The 19,031-nt window shown below is 43.1% G+C and overlaps 1 protein-coding gene across 1 annotated transcript in view; it reads left to right on the forward strand.

Annotated features, from left to right (window-relative positions):
* BMP6 (bone morphogenetic protein 6) overlaps window positions 1–19,031 on the forward strand; it is a gene marked incomplete at its 5' end in the record, with an annotated part of 162,975 nt that overhangs the window by 133,548 nt on the left and 10,396 nt on the right. Inside the window, 2 exons of the mRNA XM_019518636.1 lie at window positions 10,407–10,555; window positions 12,223–12,420. Of these exons, the coding sequence (XP_019374181.1) occupies window positions 10,407–10,555; window positions 12,223–12,420 (347 nt within the window). The remainder of the gene's footprint in view (window positions 1–10,406; window positions 10,556–12,222; window positions 12,421–19,031) is intronic.

The raw sequence follows: 19,031 nt of genomic DNA on the forward strand, positions 1-19,031 counted from the left end.
GACAATTATTATGTTTTCAAGTGTAAATATCCTGTTAATACAGGCCTCAAAACACTCCTACGCTGTCCAAACAACTAATCTATAAAAAACATGAAGTAGTGGCTTGAGCTGAAGATCAAAGGAAGATACGGTGCCTTAATGGTCAACGTTTATTAAACAGTTTCATTTACACTGAGAATGAAATATCATGGCTTGATATGTGTAGAAAGATTCCTCCTACATGATAAGACTGAAGGTAGAGGGACATGTCCTCCCTATCCCCCATTTTTAAAGTGTGTTCTGTAGTTGAATGTAATTCTTTAAGAGTTAAAGCTGGCATTATTTTTAGTTGCCAATTACAGTGGTAATAAAGCCTTCCTCTCTGCAACAGGATATTTATACAAATACCATCTGAGTTTCTAATCTACAAGGGCAATTTGATTTACAAGCAGTGTTTATAGCTTAGAAAATAAATAATGGTGTCCAACTGGATTGGAGTTGGGTTGTGGAAAACACGGCAGAGTTTAAACATCAGTCTGTTCCAGGCTAAGGTCAGATTTGTATATAGCATGTGTATATTTGTATGTTATAAAGCTATTTTTGTGATGCTATAGATAAGTGTCAGTCAGGATTTCTACTTAAACCCCTGGTATGCCTGTGCATTTGTTTAAAGTGGTTTAAAAGTCAAAGTTGTTCTAGGGTGAGTTTAGTAGATAAGTATATTCAGTCCTGCAGCAAAATTATCTTTTCCTCCAAAATCTGAAGGAAACTGCTTTGGCTGTTTTTAAGGGCAAAGAAACTCCCTATTTCTGTTTCCGTTTCCTCCTTATGGTGGAAACCAAAGCCAATTCCAAGATATATCCAGGGCGTGTCACTTTTGTGATTAAGTCTTTTAATAAAGAGTTCAAGAGACTTTTGCTGTGACATTGGGCACCTTATTTTGGCCATTTGTCCATCTATAAAATCCTTTTTTGTTTTTGTTTTGTTTTTGGGGGGTTTTTTTTGCCTCATAGGGTTATAAGGATTAAGGTCTTGATTCTATTAAGAGTTTACTGTGCGGTTAACCCTCCATCCACAGGTAAACTTTGGTTTCCTTGGAGTTTCTCATAGATCCATGTGACAATGTTGAAACAGAGAGCCTTTCTCTTTTAGTGTTAGGCCCTGAGCTTTCATTTTTTGTGAGCTTCCCTGCTCAAGAGACTGGGCTCTGGCCCAGAGGTATATAGCAAGGCAACTCTGTGCCCTGGGAAGTGGCAGTGCATGGTTGCTGGGCTGCAGCTATTGGGCTACCAGCAGTGGCAGGGCAGCTGGTCAGCACCTGCCATCTTTCCTCTCCCCCAAGTGGGCACCTGGGGCTGCTTCCCTAATTGCCCCCCCCCCCCATTAAATTATGCTACTGTCCTGGCCCAAGAACTATAGCTCTCTTATCAGGTCTGGAAGAACTTAAGCAGCTGTAGACTTCACCCATGGGGAGGTGTGCAATCAGCAGATGTTTGCAGTATCACAGGACAGCCTTTTCAAAACAAGGCAGCTTGGGTACATGCAGAAGTTACACTTAGACTGACCTAACTGTAGTTAGATCAATGTAAATGCCAGTCTGTATACTCACTCAGGAAGGTTAGATCGGGCAAGAAATGGCTGACCTGATCTAAGTTCACCTGAGGAGGTGCACTAAGTTATATCAAGCATGGGTGAGACTGATTTACTGCCTATACACATTCAGAGCACAGCCCTAGGTCTGCGAAAGCCCAGCTGTTCACCCCAGCCCCCTGAGGCTGTTCTTTTCTTAACCTCCCCAACACTGACTGGGCTATTTTTAGCCCCCCAATCCCCCCACCCCCAGACAGACAACCCTTCCCTGCCAACAACAACCATAGACCTGCCAACTCCCCCTCTCCTCCTGATCCCATCTACCCCTCCCACCACCCCCACTTAGATCATATTCTTGGTGCAGCTCTCAGCACCAGCAAATGCCTGCGCAAGTGGGACCCGATCTACGATCATGCAATTTAAAGTAAACTTCATGATTGTAGATGGGTCCTAGGAATGTTACAGTGTTCTGGGTCCACTGGTTAAACTGGAAAAGCAAAGCTCATGTCTGTCCAGGTAGCAGTTTTACCTGCCTCTTTGGATCAACATATCAAGGATTTTCATGTGTTTGATTACTGCACATGACAGCAGAGTTCTTTGCACTATGTCCTGATATCTCAGTTCCCTGTTTCAGGAGTTATGTTCTTCTACCTCCCATGACTACCAGTCAACTGGTCTTCCATTATCTCTCTCTGAGGTAACACAACACCTACCTTAACAGTACTTGATAGGTTGTTGATGCCAACTCAGACTTGCCTATGTGACCAACATCCATTTTTTATTTCCTTCAGTTGAAAGATGAACCCCTTCAGTTCCAGTATGTCACCAGACAAAAATGAGTGGATAGACTGAGTTGTACATCATTTTAATAAAAAAAGAATACATTCTATATCTACCACGGGGCTCTTCACAGTTGCATGGTTTCTTATTACAGAGCTCTTTTCAGGAAGGAGTGATAACCAAATAAAAGTGATCTTATTGTTGTTAGACGTTCAAAGTTGTTAGTATTTCATGGCATATCTCTGTATGCATCAAGTTCTGCACACAACATATATAGTATGTTTTACTGATAAAACTCTTATGTTCTTATCTAGTTAGCACTGCAAATCCCCATGAAACAAGCTGATCTTGAGTTGTTCTAGGCTGAACCTTCAAAATCTTATCTCTATGAAATCACATTTTGTTGGAGCAGATGTTCAGAGTTATTCTGATAGATATAAATTATTCTGATAGATCATACAAAGAATATTTTTTATGGAGAACTGATAGTAGTGCATCCCATGGGTGGGAGAGTGAGGTACTCAAAGAAGTATTTAGAAAGGGTTTTCATAAAAAAAAATCAAGAAAGTAAAATAAAGCTGTAGAACTCCACACACTTTTGTGCAAAATTAACTTTTCTGAAGTTGCTGTTATGTAGAGTCTAGACTACTATGTCAGCTTGTCTTTGAAGAAAAGTAGTCAAAAGGTTCAGTTGAGGAAAGTTTTAAGAGACTTAAAGTAATTAATACCTCAGTTAGTGGATGTTGAGATGTGTAACAATCCCTTAAACACCTGGCTAATTGTGAGCTTTGAAGTTAAGCCAAAAATGTTGTTCCTAGATCTGTAATTAAAATAAGATGCCTTTAACATGGCCATTAGAAGTTAAGAATTTTGTTTATTCTTACTGCCTTCTTGGGAAAACTTGTGACTAGTTGTGAAGGAAAAGAAAATAAGGCAGGATAGGAAAGTAGAAAACCTTTTTCAATATATACTTCTGAAAGTTTAGGTTTTTTTATAGCTCTGGTGTTTTCCTGTGGCAAAATTCCATGTTGTAATGTGTACCCAGGACAGAGAGAAATTATTTTAATCTAGAAATGTCACTAACTATCATAACAAAGGTTAACCACTAGACCTGATTGCTAATTTGACTAAACTGTAATCTAATTAGCATTCAATTAAATATTTAAGATCAACAGTCACAGAGATTTTGTTGAAAGGTTTACATGGAGGAACAAAATATATAGACTACAAGGGAAAGCACTATAATTAGATGCAAGCTATTCCTTCTATAAATATTCTGAATATATGGTCAGGATGTTGCTTTTTAAGCAAAGTAGCTATATTTGATATTCATAGCTGACAAATGAGCTCTCTTTTTTCCCAAAGTCTTAGAGTTAAATTCTGCTCTCTGATTCACACAGACAACTCATAATTCTACTTTAGTTTGTGTGTGTGTGTTTCTATTTCTTTCCTTCATCTACATGTAATTGCTCCTGTGACCTTTGTTTGGAGATCCAAAGTCCCTCAAAGGGTATGAAAAGACCTTGTAATTTAGTTTGTTGGGCTTTGGATCAGACCCATAAGGTGTGGTCTGGAGGAAAGAGCTCTTGTTTTAGTCGGGGCTTCCTGACTCTTTGCTTTCCAGTTCAATTACTGTGCAGTCTAAGATAAATCACTTCTCTACCTTAGTTTCCCCCATTACTTCTGTGAAGTAATAGAAATTTAGAGTGCATCTGCACGTTAATTAATGCACTTTAAGTAATGCACATTAAATCTAGTACCTACACCTGTGCTTTAATGCACATTAGCCTATTTCAATGCATGTTAAAGCATCACAAAAAATTGTGCTCTTTCACTAATGCATATTAAAATAGGCTAATGCATCTTTTTATAGTACCTCACAATAGAGGTACTAGATTTAATGTGCATTACCTAACGTGCATTAATGAACATGTAAGGGCATTATTACGCATGTAAGGGCTGCAGTGTTTTGGAAAGTGCCCAGTGCTGCGACATTTACAGTTATATAAGTGGTGAAATGCGCATCAGTACTGAGAAAATAGCAGTGGCGCACTTTTGAATTAAACCACATTGGAAGTGCTTTAGTTCAAAAAGCACACCGTTGCCATTTTCTGCGCGCTAACACCCATTTCCCTGCTTATACAACTGCACATGGTGCAGTACAGTTCTTCTTGGCTTGCGTGCAGAGCAGACTTAATTAATCAAGTCTCCTCCAAAGCGGTGGATCTCCAGTGTGTTGCGGGACAAAAAAGTGCGTGTATAAATGCCTAGTCTAATATAATAAAAGCCTTAGTCTGTCTGTCTATCTGTCCGTAATGCTGTGGGCCTACTACGCATGTGCTGCCCACAGGTCGGGGACCAGAGAGCAGGCTAGGTGGTTGGGGGCATGGTACATTATGGCATGCTTCATGCTGCGGCTTTCTGCTCCCTGCCACTTGCTGTCAGGAGGCGCAGTGCAGTACACCCCCAGACCACAGCTGGCAAGGAGCGGGAGATGGCGGGGAGGGAGAGGAGGGGAGTGGGTGGGGTGCACTGCGTGGCCCCACAGCAGCACGCCCCACCCTGCCTCACCATGCCCCCAACCGCCTGCCCTGCTCCCTGGCCCCCAACTGCTTCCACCCAGGGAGGGGCTGTGGGGAGGGAGGTGTGGGGGTGGTTGCACGTGGCTGGAAACCAAATGGGGGAGGCGGCATGGGGTGGAGCAGTGAGAGGTGGTGGTGGTGGGGTGCACAGGGCCGGACATGGGAGGAGCCAGGGGTGGGGAGGTTACTTACTTCCCCTTTGGCTCCCCCACGCCATGCCCCTGGACGAGCCACAGGGCTCTGATTGCCCCATGACCTGGCTCAGGTAGGGCCCCATTCACGGTGATGGGGTCCTGACCAGGCTGGGTTGTGGGACAGTTAGAGCTTGGCGGCTCCTCCAGAGCCACAGTGCTGGGGAACCAGGAGTGGGGGCATGTGGCCCCCCGGTCTGTGCATGGGGCAAGGGCGGCCTGCAGCTGTGGGTTGTGCTCAGCCTCTGTTCTGTGCCTCACTGCCGCTGCTTTGACAGTGGTGCAGCGCCATGTGAGTCCCACTGCTGGGTGGGGTGGCCAGCAAAGCACATGGCGCCGCACTGCTGTCAATGCAGCAGCAGCAAGGCACAGAGCAGAGGCTGAGCGCAGTCCACAGCTGCAGCCTGCCCCTGCCCTGTGCAAAGACCTGGGGCACCACGGGCCTCCACTTCTGGTTTCCCAGCACTGCAAGGGGGCAATTTGCTAGTAGGTACTAGAAATAGGCACATTAGCTTATTTTAATGTGCATTAGGTAAAGAGCACATTTTTTTGGTGACACTTTAATGAACGTTAAATAGGCTCATATGCATTAAAGCACACATACAGATGCACCTTAACTGCAAGGGCCATATTTTACATAGTTGAAGTGCTGCACAGACATTGACAAGTTAATACTGAAAGTCTGACAAATGGTAAGATATGATTAAAATCTTAATTGGACTTCCACATTGATGAACACAAAGAGAATTGTTTGTGGACATGAAATCCTGAAGACAGTTTTAGGCGGTACTAAAGAATGCTGAATTTTGATACTGCAACCTTTTTTCATTCCCTGAATTTAGGAGTCCTCCAAGTAGGCCTGAATCCATATAGTATCCTTGACATGAAGGTTGAAGACATGGTTGCACATAAACTAGTTTAAGTGAGCAGAAACTGGTTTAAACCTGTAACAGAACAGAAGTTCAGTGCCCGTAAACTGCTTTCAAAATGTCTGAAACCTGTTTTAGACAAATCTGGATGGATGTAGTATCAGACTTAAATGACTTATGTCAAACCAGTTTCTGGAGCATCTGTCGCAGATCCCTCCTGTATCAAGTTAACTCAGTCCCCTAGCATCTCAGGATTCTTTGCAGCCCAAAGCTATGCTATCTGCTATCTTAACAGAGCTGAAGTAGTAAAGCCTCTGCTCCCTAGCCTCTGCCTGTGCCTCTCAGCCCACCTTGGGGCCAAGCCGTGCAGGGCCATAATGAGGAGTGATAGGGGGGAACCTGCTCTTTGCACCAGGGGCAGGGAACTGCCACTGAGGCTGGGAGATCTGGCTAGTCCCAGTTTAGAGGGACTGTTCTCTGTGAGTGGATAGCAAGGGGTTGGGGGGCATGTGCTGGGCAGCCAATCAAGGATAGTTCCTGCTCGGCTGCATTTGGGCACCTTCAGCAGTAACCAGCAGGCCTGGAGGCATGCTTTAGTGCCCCACCCCCCCAGCTACTGGTGTGGGCCACTGCAGGGATCTGGCTGCATTTCTGGTTTCAAAAGTGAACATCGGTTCACTTTAGTGTTAGTTCAATCTACACAGTTTAGATAAACCTGCAAAGATTGAATTCATTCCGCCTGGGGCTGTTTGACTATCTGTACTTAGCTGAAAAGAAGCTTTTGAATAAAATTCTTAAACATCAGTGATCATTAGATTCTCGGCTTGTCTTCAGTCTCTGTTCTAGAAAGTCTTCCCTCTCTGGTCATTCTGTACTCCGCTGTTACAGCTGCAATGTGCTTCCAGCATCTACAGCAAATGAGACGTGGAATGTACCGAGAAGTCTTGCACAACCCTGATTTGGTCTCTGAGCAAAGATTTTATTTGCATTACTGTAGCATCTCTGGTATCCAGGACTAGAACTAATTGGGTAGGCACTGTTCAAAAACAAAAGAAAAAGGTAGCCCCCAGCCGAAAGAGCTTACCGTCCTATGATATGGACAAGCATGATGGTAATCCACGTGTACCAGGTGACAGACAGTTTTAATTCTGATGTTGCCTATCTTTCAAGAACTTAACTTTGCAACTTTAACATAAGAAAATACCTTTAAAACAATGCCAAGTTTTGTTTAAAAAAAGCAAACCCAAACTCCTGAATTCCATCCAGCAGATCCATATTTATTCTCACAGGGTTAGAACCTACATAGTTGCCTCTCAAATCTCTGCCATTTGAGCCAAGCAGCAACTAGTAGCAGTAATAGCTTGTCATCTTCTGTGTGAACCAGTTGCTAAAGAGAAATGAGGGGCATGGTTTTGCCAGTGGCTTCACTGCTATTTTCGGACAAGAGAAATGTTGATTCTCAAGAAAGCTGAGCTCTGTTCCCAGTTCTGGATGGGGAGTGTTTTCTATTCCTTTAGTCCTTACTACGGCATCTGTTAATACAAAGGAATAAACTCCGTTGCATATTGCGCTGGAGTTTATTGCTCCCAGGCACACTATTTGAATGTGCACCTGGGACCTCAGCACATTGAACTAGGTCAGAGTAGCACCAGTTAGCAGAGGGCCCGAGGGGTCAGTCTGCCAGCCCAGGGCTGCTCCAACATGGCTCGTCATGCTGTGGAGGGCTGGCTGGGGCACAAGGGTGCTCCAGCATGAGGCTAGCCAGCAGGCAGCCTCCACACCAAAGCACCCCCATACCCCAGGCAGGCGCATCAGAGTCTATACTTGCAGTGCTGCAGAGTAAAAAACTGCAGCATGGTAAAACTTGTATTTACAAATACTACCCTGCTGCAGTTTATTAGTTTAATAGAGCTGCATGTGTAAGCATGAGATGTTTACTGCAGAGCTAATTATTCTGCTCCACAGTAAATTTCTCATGTAGATATGCCCACAGAGTCCTTTATTTCATTTCTCCTCAAGCCAGAAACCTCCTACCTATGTGCCATCCAGCTTGTCCCTATCTCAGTCTTTCTACCATTGCACTGAGTCTTTTCACTTTCGTGGTCATGTCTGGTAACACTTGTAATATCTATCGAGTAAAACGTCAACATTTGGCTTTATATACTTGTACCAAAAGTAAAGCTTAGGGGGAGCTAGTGAGAAAATAGTGAAAGCTTTTAGTGAAAAATGTAAATTAAAAAAAAAACCAAAACCCTGACTTGATCTGTTGAGTAGTGTATGAACCTGCTTGTCAGTTAGATGACTCGGTGTAGGCATTCGGTGTAGGCACTTCGTGTAGCATTCAGTCCTGTGCAAAATGGGTTATGAGAAGATAATTTTGGTTTGGTAGCATTCTGCACCCACTTTTCACTTATTTCACGCTAACTTAAATCACTTCACAAAGTACCAGACAATGAAGAATTAGGCCACGAATTTCACCCTTGACCTAACCATACCGCTACTTAATCTGATGCTTGTTGGCATTTGTGAGAGCATTAGCTTCCTTGTATGTAGTTCCAAGGGCAAACAGTTTTTGTTGTTGGGTTTGTTTTTTGTTTTTTTCCAGGTAGCCATAATGTAGCAGTCTGTTTGGGCTTTGGCGTTTAGAGGAAGTTAGCCCTGAAGAGAGCAGAGCCAGGGCTTGCAGAGAAAAGACTGAGGAAGGGCCTCAAAATCTGATTGAGGAGGAGAGACAGGGATGGGACTTAAAACACCCTTTTGCATCCCTGTGACCTGCATCTCTGGCTGCCAGAGACCACTCTGGCAGATCTACTAAGACTTTGGAGTGATTCAGCAGTTAATTCCTCTCCTGACTTTCTGGTACTGGGGTCTCAGCTGCAGCTGCATTTTGGAATTTCCTTAGCAGTAGTGCTCCAGAGTTTACAGTGTGCTTGGGAAAGCCCAAATTTTTCAACCTTAATGTTTCCCAAATATATAGCAGCTGGCGAGCCTTATCACACACTGCTGCTGGAGGTGAAGGTCACAGGGTCTCTCCTGAAATACTCTTCCCATTGGAAGAAAGGATGCAAAGACTCCTGTGGGAAAGGCTGCTGAGTCAACCACAGAATGTGCTACTGCCAAAGCAGGGGGGGAACCTTCCCACTGTAAAAATAGCTGCACTAAAAACCCTAATATACTTAAGTGCTTATTTTTCCATGTGTCATCACATGTAAACCAAACTTCTGGGTATTATGACATAGCATTTGGCCAAAAATAAAGTATAACTCAAACAAAACTCATTCTGAAATTAACTTGTGATGGGAGGAAGGGGCAAGTATCCTGTTTTCTTATTTTCATTACGTTATTATTACCAACGTATTTCTGCAGGAAGACTAAAGACGGGATTGGTTTCAGGTCCCCATATTAGAACTGTAGTATTGGTTCATCTAAGGCAAGTGTTGTACTCCTTTACTGAAAGAGGACTACCTGTTATGGAAGAATTGGAACTGATTGCCCAGAGAGGTTGTGGACTCTCTATCCATGCAACTTTTTAAGATCCGGCTCAACAAAGCCTTTGCTGGGATGATATAATTGGGGATGGTCTGCAGGGGGTTGGACTAGATGACCTCCTGAGGTCCCTTCCAGCCCTAATTTTTATGATTCTGTTATTTTAATTATGAAGGGACTATGAACAGGGAAAGAATGTATATTAGAGAAAATTTATTCAACACATTTCTTCAAGACAGTTTTTTTTTTTAAATTTATGATCATATTTATTTAGTCCTAGAACATGGGTGACAATCTGGAGACAAAAGCCTGCCATTTATCCACAAAACAGATATGGGAGATTAGCTGCTGGAGAACGAGATTCTCTGTTTGTCCTGCTGATGCACCTCAGGAGCGAGGTGGAGGGGATCCTCTCACGTGGGAGTTGGGTAGTTCATTTCCTAAGTCTGTTAGGAGCTTGACCTATAGATTCATTTGTAGGGGATTTATGCTAGAAGAAATGGTTGGAGTCATGAAAATCATTTCATAGCAGGCATGGAACAATCAGCATACAGCCTAGACTGGCCACCATACAGTCTAAGCCCACTTTACACCCATGCTAATGTCAGTGGGAAAGGGTTAAGATCCAGTTGCCCGTCAACTAATATGTAATCTTAACCTTTAGCTTCTTTGCAGCCACCACCTTTTTATGTCTCTGTAGCCCTCATTGGTTCCACAACTCTAGACAGCATTGACATTTTTGAAAACCAGAGTTTAGCTTTTTGAAGGGCAGACCTTTGTTGGTGAATTGTTGGTGACAAAGGGGCAATATTTTAATTACAGTTTCTCCAGGTAACATATGGTGAAGGCATTAGGAGGGACAGTTTTGGAACAGGATAATAATGCAATTCTTCCCCCCACCCCGCCTCATATTTTGTTCTGCTTTGCAGAGACTCTGATCTGTTTTTGTTGGATACCCGGGCAGTGTGGGCCTCGGAAGAAGGCTGGCTGGAGTTTGATATTACTGCCACCAGTAACATGTGGGTGTTGAACCCTCAACACAACATGGGACTCCAGCTTAGTGTGGTGACCAGGGATGGTAAGTTAATCACCAGTATGCTTAGAATCATGCAGCATTCTTGATTGGAAATTGCAGCATTTAGTGGTGAGGCTCAAGGTAACGTCCTCAGCTAAACAGCTGTGATATGATAGCTGGAACTCAGCCTGATACAGACTGTACAGCCTAGTACAATCAATCTTGGCTCCTGGTCTTCCTTAGACCTAAAATACTTTAAGTACTCGTTTTTCTCAATATATGTCTGCACACAAGCACAGATTTTGTCACACTTTACCGTTGTTCCTGAAATGGAAAGCACACATGCTCCCATTAACTTCAGGACATCTGGAAAACAGGCCAGCAAAGCTGCTTATTTTCAAACCAGGGAAGAAAATAAAAGGTGGTGTTTGCTTCCTTCCCCCTTTTCCATGTACCATTTTTTTAAAGAAAAGAGGCACATTTATGATGTGTTGTAACAGCTTTAAAAGTCATGAAATAAATCAATGGCAGAAGGAAGGGCAGATCCCATTAGTCTCCATTTGTCAGTGAGATGCTTTCTCTGGTGGATGCAGTCCCTTAGATTCCATGGGTGGGAATAGCTTTGCAGACTGTGAGATGAACAACAACACTTCACAATCTATAAAGACTTCGGAAGAAGATGGAAGAAGGCAGGCTGAGGGGAAGGAAGAGGAGGAGAAAGAGGACAAAATACTGTGAACCTGAGAAAAAGGTAAAAAATACAGTAGAGAAGGAGGAGAGACAGGAAAATTTAAGAAGGGAGTAACAATAAGGAGGAACCTTGCCTTCCACCCCTTCCATTTTCTGCCTCCTATTCCTGGTAATTTCATAGAAATCAAGCAAGAGATCAGAGGGTCCACCTTGTCTTTTGACTAGAGATACCCACCTTTTGGTATGAACTATTGATGTGACCACACCCCATCTCTAAGCTCTCGGTGGCAAAGGTACATCTTTCACCTCACATTTTCTCTGGCCACTCTCCCCAGTGCCTTCAGTTCTCATCATCTCCAATTTTGCAGATTTCGGTTTTGAATTTATCTATAGCTATATTTATCTATACTGTATGGCCTTAGAAGACTGCATTCAGTCCCTGCCTTTAAGTGTTCATATTTCAAATTAATTGGAGACCATCAAGAAATAGGCCTGTGTGGAGCGGCTAGTATTCGCTTCAGATTTGGCTGATTCGAGGGACAGGGATTCGATTTGGTGATTCGAATCACTGTCCCAAATCGATTTGGCCAAATCTGATCAGCCAGGCCCATTCCCCCCCCCCCGCCCCTAGTACTTACCACCTCGGAGTTGGCGCCAGCTCCCTGCTGCAGCCACTGGGGACTGCCAGAATCCACAAAGCTCTCTGAATCTTTTCCAAAGATTTGGAGGGTTTTTAATCAATGCAGGCCTTTAAGTTGGTCCCCTGATTTAATTCAGATTCAGAGATTTGGCCACCGAATTGGGCCAAATCTCCTCCGAATCGAATCACCACCCAAAGCTTCGCACAGCCCTAAGAAGATACCCTCAGGGCCTGCAGTCAAGTGTAGTGTGGGCAAGAAGAAAGGAGAGACAACAGAAAATGAGGAGAGAGGGAACTTTGCTTGTGGGGAGAGCAGCTGTGTCTGTTGCTAGCAAACATTATTCTGTGGGTTCTTCCCCACCTAATGTACCTTTTTTTTTCGTTGTTGTTTAATTTGAAGGTCTCAGTGTAAACCCAAGAGAAGCAGGTCTGATAGGGCGAGATGGCCCTTATGACAAGCAGCCTTTCATGGTGGCCTTTTTCAAAGTGAGTGAGGTCCATGTCCGGACCACCAGGTCAGCCACAAACCGGCGGAGGCAGCAGAATCGAAATCGCTCCACTCAGTCTCAGGATGTTTCCAGGGTGTCTGGTATCACAGGTAATTTTTACATCCTCTCTTTCATCTAGAGATCCTTTTTTTTCTGATGCTTTCATTTGCTTTGATAGATGAAGGCAAAGAGAAATATTTGCAAGGGTCTGGAAGAGGAAGGCTCAGGTAATATTTATTTTTAGTGGGGTCATTCTAAATCCAAAGTGAAATCCAGGTACCATATAATTTCATGGGGTCACAATTTGACCCCAAATCTTTTGACTACTTGTTTGCTACAATTTTCCTGGAACAGTATTGCGTCTTTGGTGTGTTAGATCTGTGATTCTCAATCAGGGTGATGCAGCACCTTGGCTGCTGAGATCCTTTTAAGGGTGCTGTGGGATGCCATGCAATATCAACATGGTTAGGTGTACCAATGCACTGCTAAGTATGCCAATGTGTAGACATGATTCACAAGAAAAACCCAGTGATTTGAAACAGAAATCTAGAGTGTCAGATATTTTGACCTGTTGTGGTCTTTCTGAGTTCTTTGCAACAGAAAAATTGCTCTATTATTTTTCCGTAGTAAAAGCATGAGTGAAAAGATGAAGAGCTGGCATTTTCCAAGAGGGTCTTGAGACTGTAAAGGTTGAAAACCACTGTGTTAGATATTTAAAGTGCATCACCTCTACATGCTGGAATGCTGTGGCTGAGTGCATTGTGTGTGCAGCTATTTAGTGTAGTCTTGAAAGCAATGATGAATTTTCGGTTTAACCTAGAAAAAACATGGTAAAGTAGTTCAGTCCCCTTCCCTTGCCTTCTAGAAGAGTATTATCAAGGCAGACTTCAAGGCAGTATGAGGCTAGATTTGTCCATATAGGATGCTACTGAAAAAGATATTTCTTGGTCCATTGTTTAGATTGTGTTATCCCACCCATGACATCCCTCCACTAGCTTCCCCATCTCCAACTGTAATCCTTATTTTCACTCCCTGGTTTATCCCCACCCGGACTGTCACCTTTTGTCTATTCTTGAGGTGTTGGTTTTTGTCTCCATTCAGTCTAGGGCACCAGCCTCCACCACCACCTTGTTTAGATTTGAAAAATACTATTTATACTTTCTCCTATGCTGCCCCTCATTTGAGAGGAGCTGCCCACAGGGTTGGATCCAGGATACAGTTGTGTCAATCTTTGATTCCTGCTTCACCCACAGTTTAAAATAAAGTACCTGGCACTGGCAGGACCATTTCTATTCAGGCAGCAGTGAGGGAGTCTCTTGACTTCATGGCTCATTAAAATCTACCTGATATCTTCTAAACTCTTCATTCCATAGGTGGTAATGACCCTCTCTCCCTTTTTAATGATCTTATGTTCTGCTAATTAAGCTATTCTTTGTTTTGTGATTCTGCTGTCTTCTAGCTGTTCATGGTAATATAGATCATATTTCACAGCCCTATAGACAAAAACATTAACTCAGGTGTGGAAATAACTTTCAGTGAAGCATTGGATGCACTGCCAAGGTGGTCAAGAAGACTTGATTTTGTTTTATGAATCTGGTATTACATTTAATACACTTACATTTAAATACAGTTAATACTAATGACTACAAAACTAAAGAAACAACAGCTTTTGAGTATTTTTTGCCTAGTTTGTTGTATTTTGGAATACATAAAGAAAGCAAATGAATGAACATTCCAGTAAGATTATATTTATTTTTGCTTAAATCATAAAATGAATAATATAACCCTAGGCCCTTAGTGTATTAGTAAAGTTTATTGTTTCTTTTTACTGGAAAAAAATGTGTGTTTTGTTATACATGATGCATCATGGCATCTGTACCCCCTTTTCAAAATCCTAAATCCACCTATGGCTGACCAATATTGCCCAGTTTCCCTGCACCCTCCCATATGGGCAATATTGCCCAGTTTCCACTGCACACTTGTGCTTGTCAAGAGACAAGTACAAGAGACAGTTCTTAGCACAAGTTGCTGGTTCTCTGCCCCAAACAGCTTGCCATTTTTGTATAGTATCTCGCCTGTTGGGCCCCTCAACAAAGGTTGGGGCTTATAGAGGCCACAATATTATAAATAAGTAAAAGGGAATAGTGCACAGGGATAAAATGCATCTTTTGAACTCTGGACATGAGCACAATGAGATGAAGGCATAGCTGATAGGTAGCTGGTTTACATTCTTTATGCTTATTACTTTTCAAAGCCAAATATATATAGCTCATAGATATAGTTTTGATCTCAGGTAACTTATCACTGGACCTAACTTTTGCTTATCCTTATTTCTCTCCCTCAGGTCTGTTCATTAAAAATATTTAGCTTATATCCTTTTGTTAATCATACTTTTTTGTCCTACCAGTCTTTCACATAGGGATATCTGAAGCCATACTGAGTTCTTCTCAAATGCATAGGTACATGTAGTTTTAGACAAGATATTCCTGACCAGACCACATGAGAATGACTATTAATTTTTTGGACTGAGTTCCAGAGCATACAGGCAGGCTTTCCTGCTGTGTCAGGAGTCGCACTGGTTGAAGAACAGGGTTAAGAGTATAGCATTTACTTTCCCATGACAGCTGGTTGGAAAAGTCTGAAATGTGGACAAAAATGAGAAAATATGTTCTGTTTTCCAACAGTTCTGTATTACCTCATGGAGCCAAAAGTCATTCATTCACTAAGTGCCTGTTCTTTTTTCTGCATAAGATGTTTTTAGCATTCCTGAAGTAACAGACTGAGATTATTTTGCTTATACTGCCCCCCTCCTTTGGCAATAAATTCCTAGCCTTTTCTGTATCTGCAAATTAGGGTACTAAAAAAATTAAGACAGTACTTGCATACATCTATGGTGAGACAAAGACTGGAATAACTGAATATTGCTGCAACTGAGCTAATGTCAATCAGTATATTTGGAGATGTTAGTGCACACTGATGGTAACAGTGGTGTAGGAAATGCTGGTATACTCCGTGCTACTCTGTAACAGCTAGATTAGGTTTTGAATGTGTGTTTAAAATGTAGTTCATAGAGCTGAGGGTGAGGAGGGACAACTAGGTCATCTAGACCAACCACTGAACCTCACCCAGAATCTCCCTCTGCTGAGCCTAATAACTTGTGAAAAACAGTTAAACTGACCCCCTCACCCCCCACAATGTCACACTAAGCCTCTTAAATTCTCCCATAATGATGACCTGCCATGGAAAACAATGGAGGAATCATAGTTGCCATTACTATCGATGACAGTTGGCTGAAGTGGAAGGATGGTTGCTTTTCCGTAATCAGATGGGGTTTACTTGTAGATGGGAATTTCCCTTTCTTTGAGAAGTCCAAAATCTATGCAGAAGCCCATAAAGCCAGCAGGTTGGTATCAATCCTGCAGCATTGTTTGAACCAAGGGCATTCCCCTTCTTTTGCCAGTAATTGAATACCCAAGTCATTTACTCTGTTCTGTTTCTGTCTTAAAGATCAAAAGTCAGCTTCCCTTGAAGAGGGGATATTGCAGCAGTCATTACCTCTGTGCAATACCTCTGGCTGCCTATACTAACTGGTGTAAATGAACTTGACATTTATTTTGTATAAATAAGGAGACAAATTCTAAACACCACAAACTAAGCAGACAAATGCTGTCACCATCACTGTGAAGAGCAGAGGTAGCTTACCGAAATAGAAGTTGGGAACAAAGAAAGCTTTACACCTGAAGGTTAGAAAGTTGTCAGTCTCAGCTAGCTGTCTCTGTATTATCTGATACCACTTTATTATTACTATTATTATAATTTAGGTTTATATCCTACCCTAACCAAAAGGCTCAGAGTGGCTACAAGAAATAACAAAGAAAACACAGATAAGAAACAACAGTAGACTCCCTGAAGGATACCGCTCACTCTTCCCCTGCGCCCTATTCTTGCTTCCCTGCTCATCACCCTTAAGAGCAAACCCTTTGGCCAATCCCAACTATGCTCCCTAACCTCCATTCACATCTAGGTATAACCTAGTTCCCACTTCTCACCCTCATGCCCATCCACTGCCACTTCCCCTATAAGACATGGTTTCCTGTGAAGGTAAGAGGACTAGAGCTGGTGTTTCAGGAGCTTCCTTCCAGTCTTGGAAGAAAAGGAGGAGGAAAGGAGAGAGAGAGTGTGCGCGTGTGTGCACGCGAGTGACAGACAGACAGAGGGAAAGACAGAGACAAAAAGAATCCCGAGATTCTTTCTCTAGGATTAACTGTACAGGGGTCCACTCCTATACTGGTAGTATGTTAGCTCTGATTATTACGGCTTGCGAGAGTCTGGTGAGTGTACTTCACTTTAGATCCAAACCATGTAGAATAAAGGCCAGAACCTTTTCCCAGCCTTCAAGGGTGATTATTTTTCTTAGCTGGTCTTCACTGGGTCCAGCTTAGTTTTCACAGTGACTCCACGTCCTTGTTTCTAAAAGTGTGGGTCTTGATTATAGATAGACCCTCAAGATCAACTGGCCAAGAACATGCCAGTAAGTGCAGTTTATTCAAATAGATGTCACTATAAGTGGTTGACTGTGCTATTCCATCCCAAACGTAGAACTTGTATATTGATATAAAGCCAGTGGCCACTCTCTCAGGGTGGTGAGGGCTGATTTGCTAATGTTTTTACAGCACTTTTGAAAAATTAGTTGCCAGGTCTCATTCTTGAATTGGAAACTGGCTGTTTTGTGTTGATGATGCTTGAAGGAGAGATTCCAGCTTTCCCTTGCTTTAACTCTGCAAGCCTTGCTAAAAAAAAATTACAACAGTTAAATCAGAAGATATGACTCAAAGCCCCAGAGGGAGGAGATATCTTGGGTAAAAAGAGGCCATTTTTTTGTTGTTGCTTTTCAACCACAGTTCAGATTATAAAATTATAAAATGACAAAAGGAAAAAATAACTAGTAGTTTGGTGGTTTCAAGTGCTTTTTTGAGCTCCTTTAACTCAAAGCCAGCTTTAATTTAAAACCTGGAATTTGGCAGGCTTGTAGTCAACAAGGTATAGTTGAGCCTTTGTGGGTTTTCAAGAAAGGAGAGTTTAAAACTGAGATGTTTATTTCCCTGTTTTTTTTAAGTGAGATAAATTAGCCAGTACAGTCTCTAAGCCCAACACACTACTATTCTCTCCTTCTTAGTCCAGGGTGGATATAACCAGGGATCCTAGTTTTCTCTGATTAAAAAAAAAATCACACATTCTCTGATAAAACCTTTAAAATCCATTATTAAAATTAAAAGCTCTCTGCAGCCCCTCCTAGCCTGCTGCTGCCCCTCACTTGCCCGCAAAGCCATCCCAACCCTGCTGGTGCCCCTCATTGCCCTACTCGTGCCTCTTGCCCCCACCCACAGCCCCTGCCCCCCTGCTGGAGGGGGCCCCCAGCTGCCAGGGCTATGGGGCTAGGGCCCCAAGTCTGCAGCTCCCTGCCCTCAACAGCAGGCAGCTGCAGCAAAAGTAGCATGGAACCAGCTCCCCCGCTGCTCTGCCTGCTTGGGTGGGGGCGAGCCGGCTCCTGGCTCCCCCAGCCCTACCAGTGCCCTCCAGCCATGATTCACAACCCCCCAGCCCTGCCAGAGGGGCCCCAAACCCTCTGCAAGCCCCACTTACCTCAGGCTGCAGGAGCAAAGAGTGAAGCTGAGCTGAGCAGAGCTGTGGCTGACTGAGAGCCTCAGGCCCTGCCCTTCCCACTCCCCCTTCCCCTCCAGGCAGGGCTGGGGGTTTCCCACCCTGTTTGCAAACAACTCTTGCAGGCTGGAGCTCAACCAGCCTGCAGAGCTGTTTGCAAAAGCAGGGAATCCGCGGGTTTCTCTGCTAAAAGGGGAAATCTGCATTTTCTCTGATAAAAAGGGGAAATCTGTGGTTTTCTCTGTTTTTCCATGGAAAATGGAAAACCAGGATCCCTGAATATAACAGTGTGCATTAAAATGACAGGCTCTGGTGACTAACCAGAGACTGCATTGAGAATTGGTATGTCTGGGATCAACATTAAGCAATTTCAAGGATTTTTGATGCTTTAGATTTTCAATCCATGCTCTGTTATGCTGTCCTTGTATGTTGACACACAAGCAGAATGGGAGCCTTTTCATGGGCACTGGAGCAGAATCTAGCCCTGGCAATTCTGCCAGAAGCTAGGGTGACTGTTCTAGTTGGAGAACTCCAGACTCCCTGTATTACTGAAACCTGCTTAATTTAGGATTATTTTACCTCCTCTTTCTAAAATCTCTGTTATGTGGATCATATAAAGCTGTTGAGGGGAGAACAGGAGGAAGTAAACTGTCACCAAACCAAAGCCTATGGTCCAGGAAGGTTTCTGAAGCCAACTGTAAATGGTCTTAGTAACCATTCAGGGTGCTGGATCCCTGCTGACATACCATGCTGAATTAAGGCCTTAAGATTTTGGTGTCAGTTGACCAAGATTCAAGAAATTTCAGAATCACCTCTACTCTTGTCTCCTCCTATGCTCAGATTCCCTAGCTTCATTGATCCTCGCAGGTAAGCAGCGATGTTGAGGTACATTGGCCAGCTCATGTCAGCAAGATCCTATCTTTTCCATTTTGAGGCTAAGAAAAAAGACATAAGAGGAGAGTAGAAATCTCTTTGCTCCCTCCCTCCTTCCCCCATGTATATAGTTTCTTACATTTCTGTCTCTGAGGTTTTCTCTCCTTGTTCTCCCATTTGGGTTTCT

This window comes from Gavialis gangeticus, unplaced genomic scaffold (assembly GCF_001723915.1).
Source record: "Gavialis gangeticus isolate Ggan-Ray unplaced genomic scaffold, GavGan_comp1, whole genome shotgun sequence".
NCBI lineage: Eukaryota > Metazoa > Chordata > Crocodylia > Gavialidae > Gavialis > Gavialis gangeticus.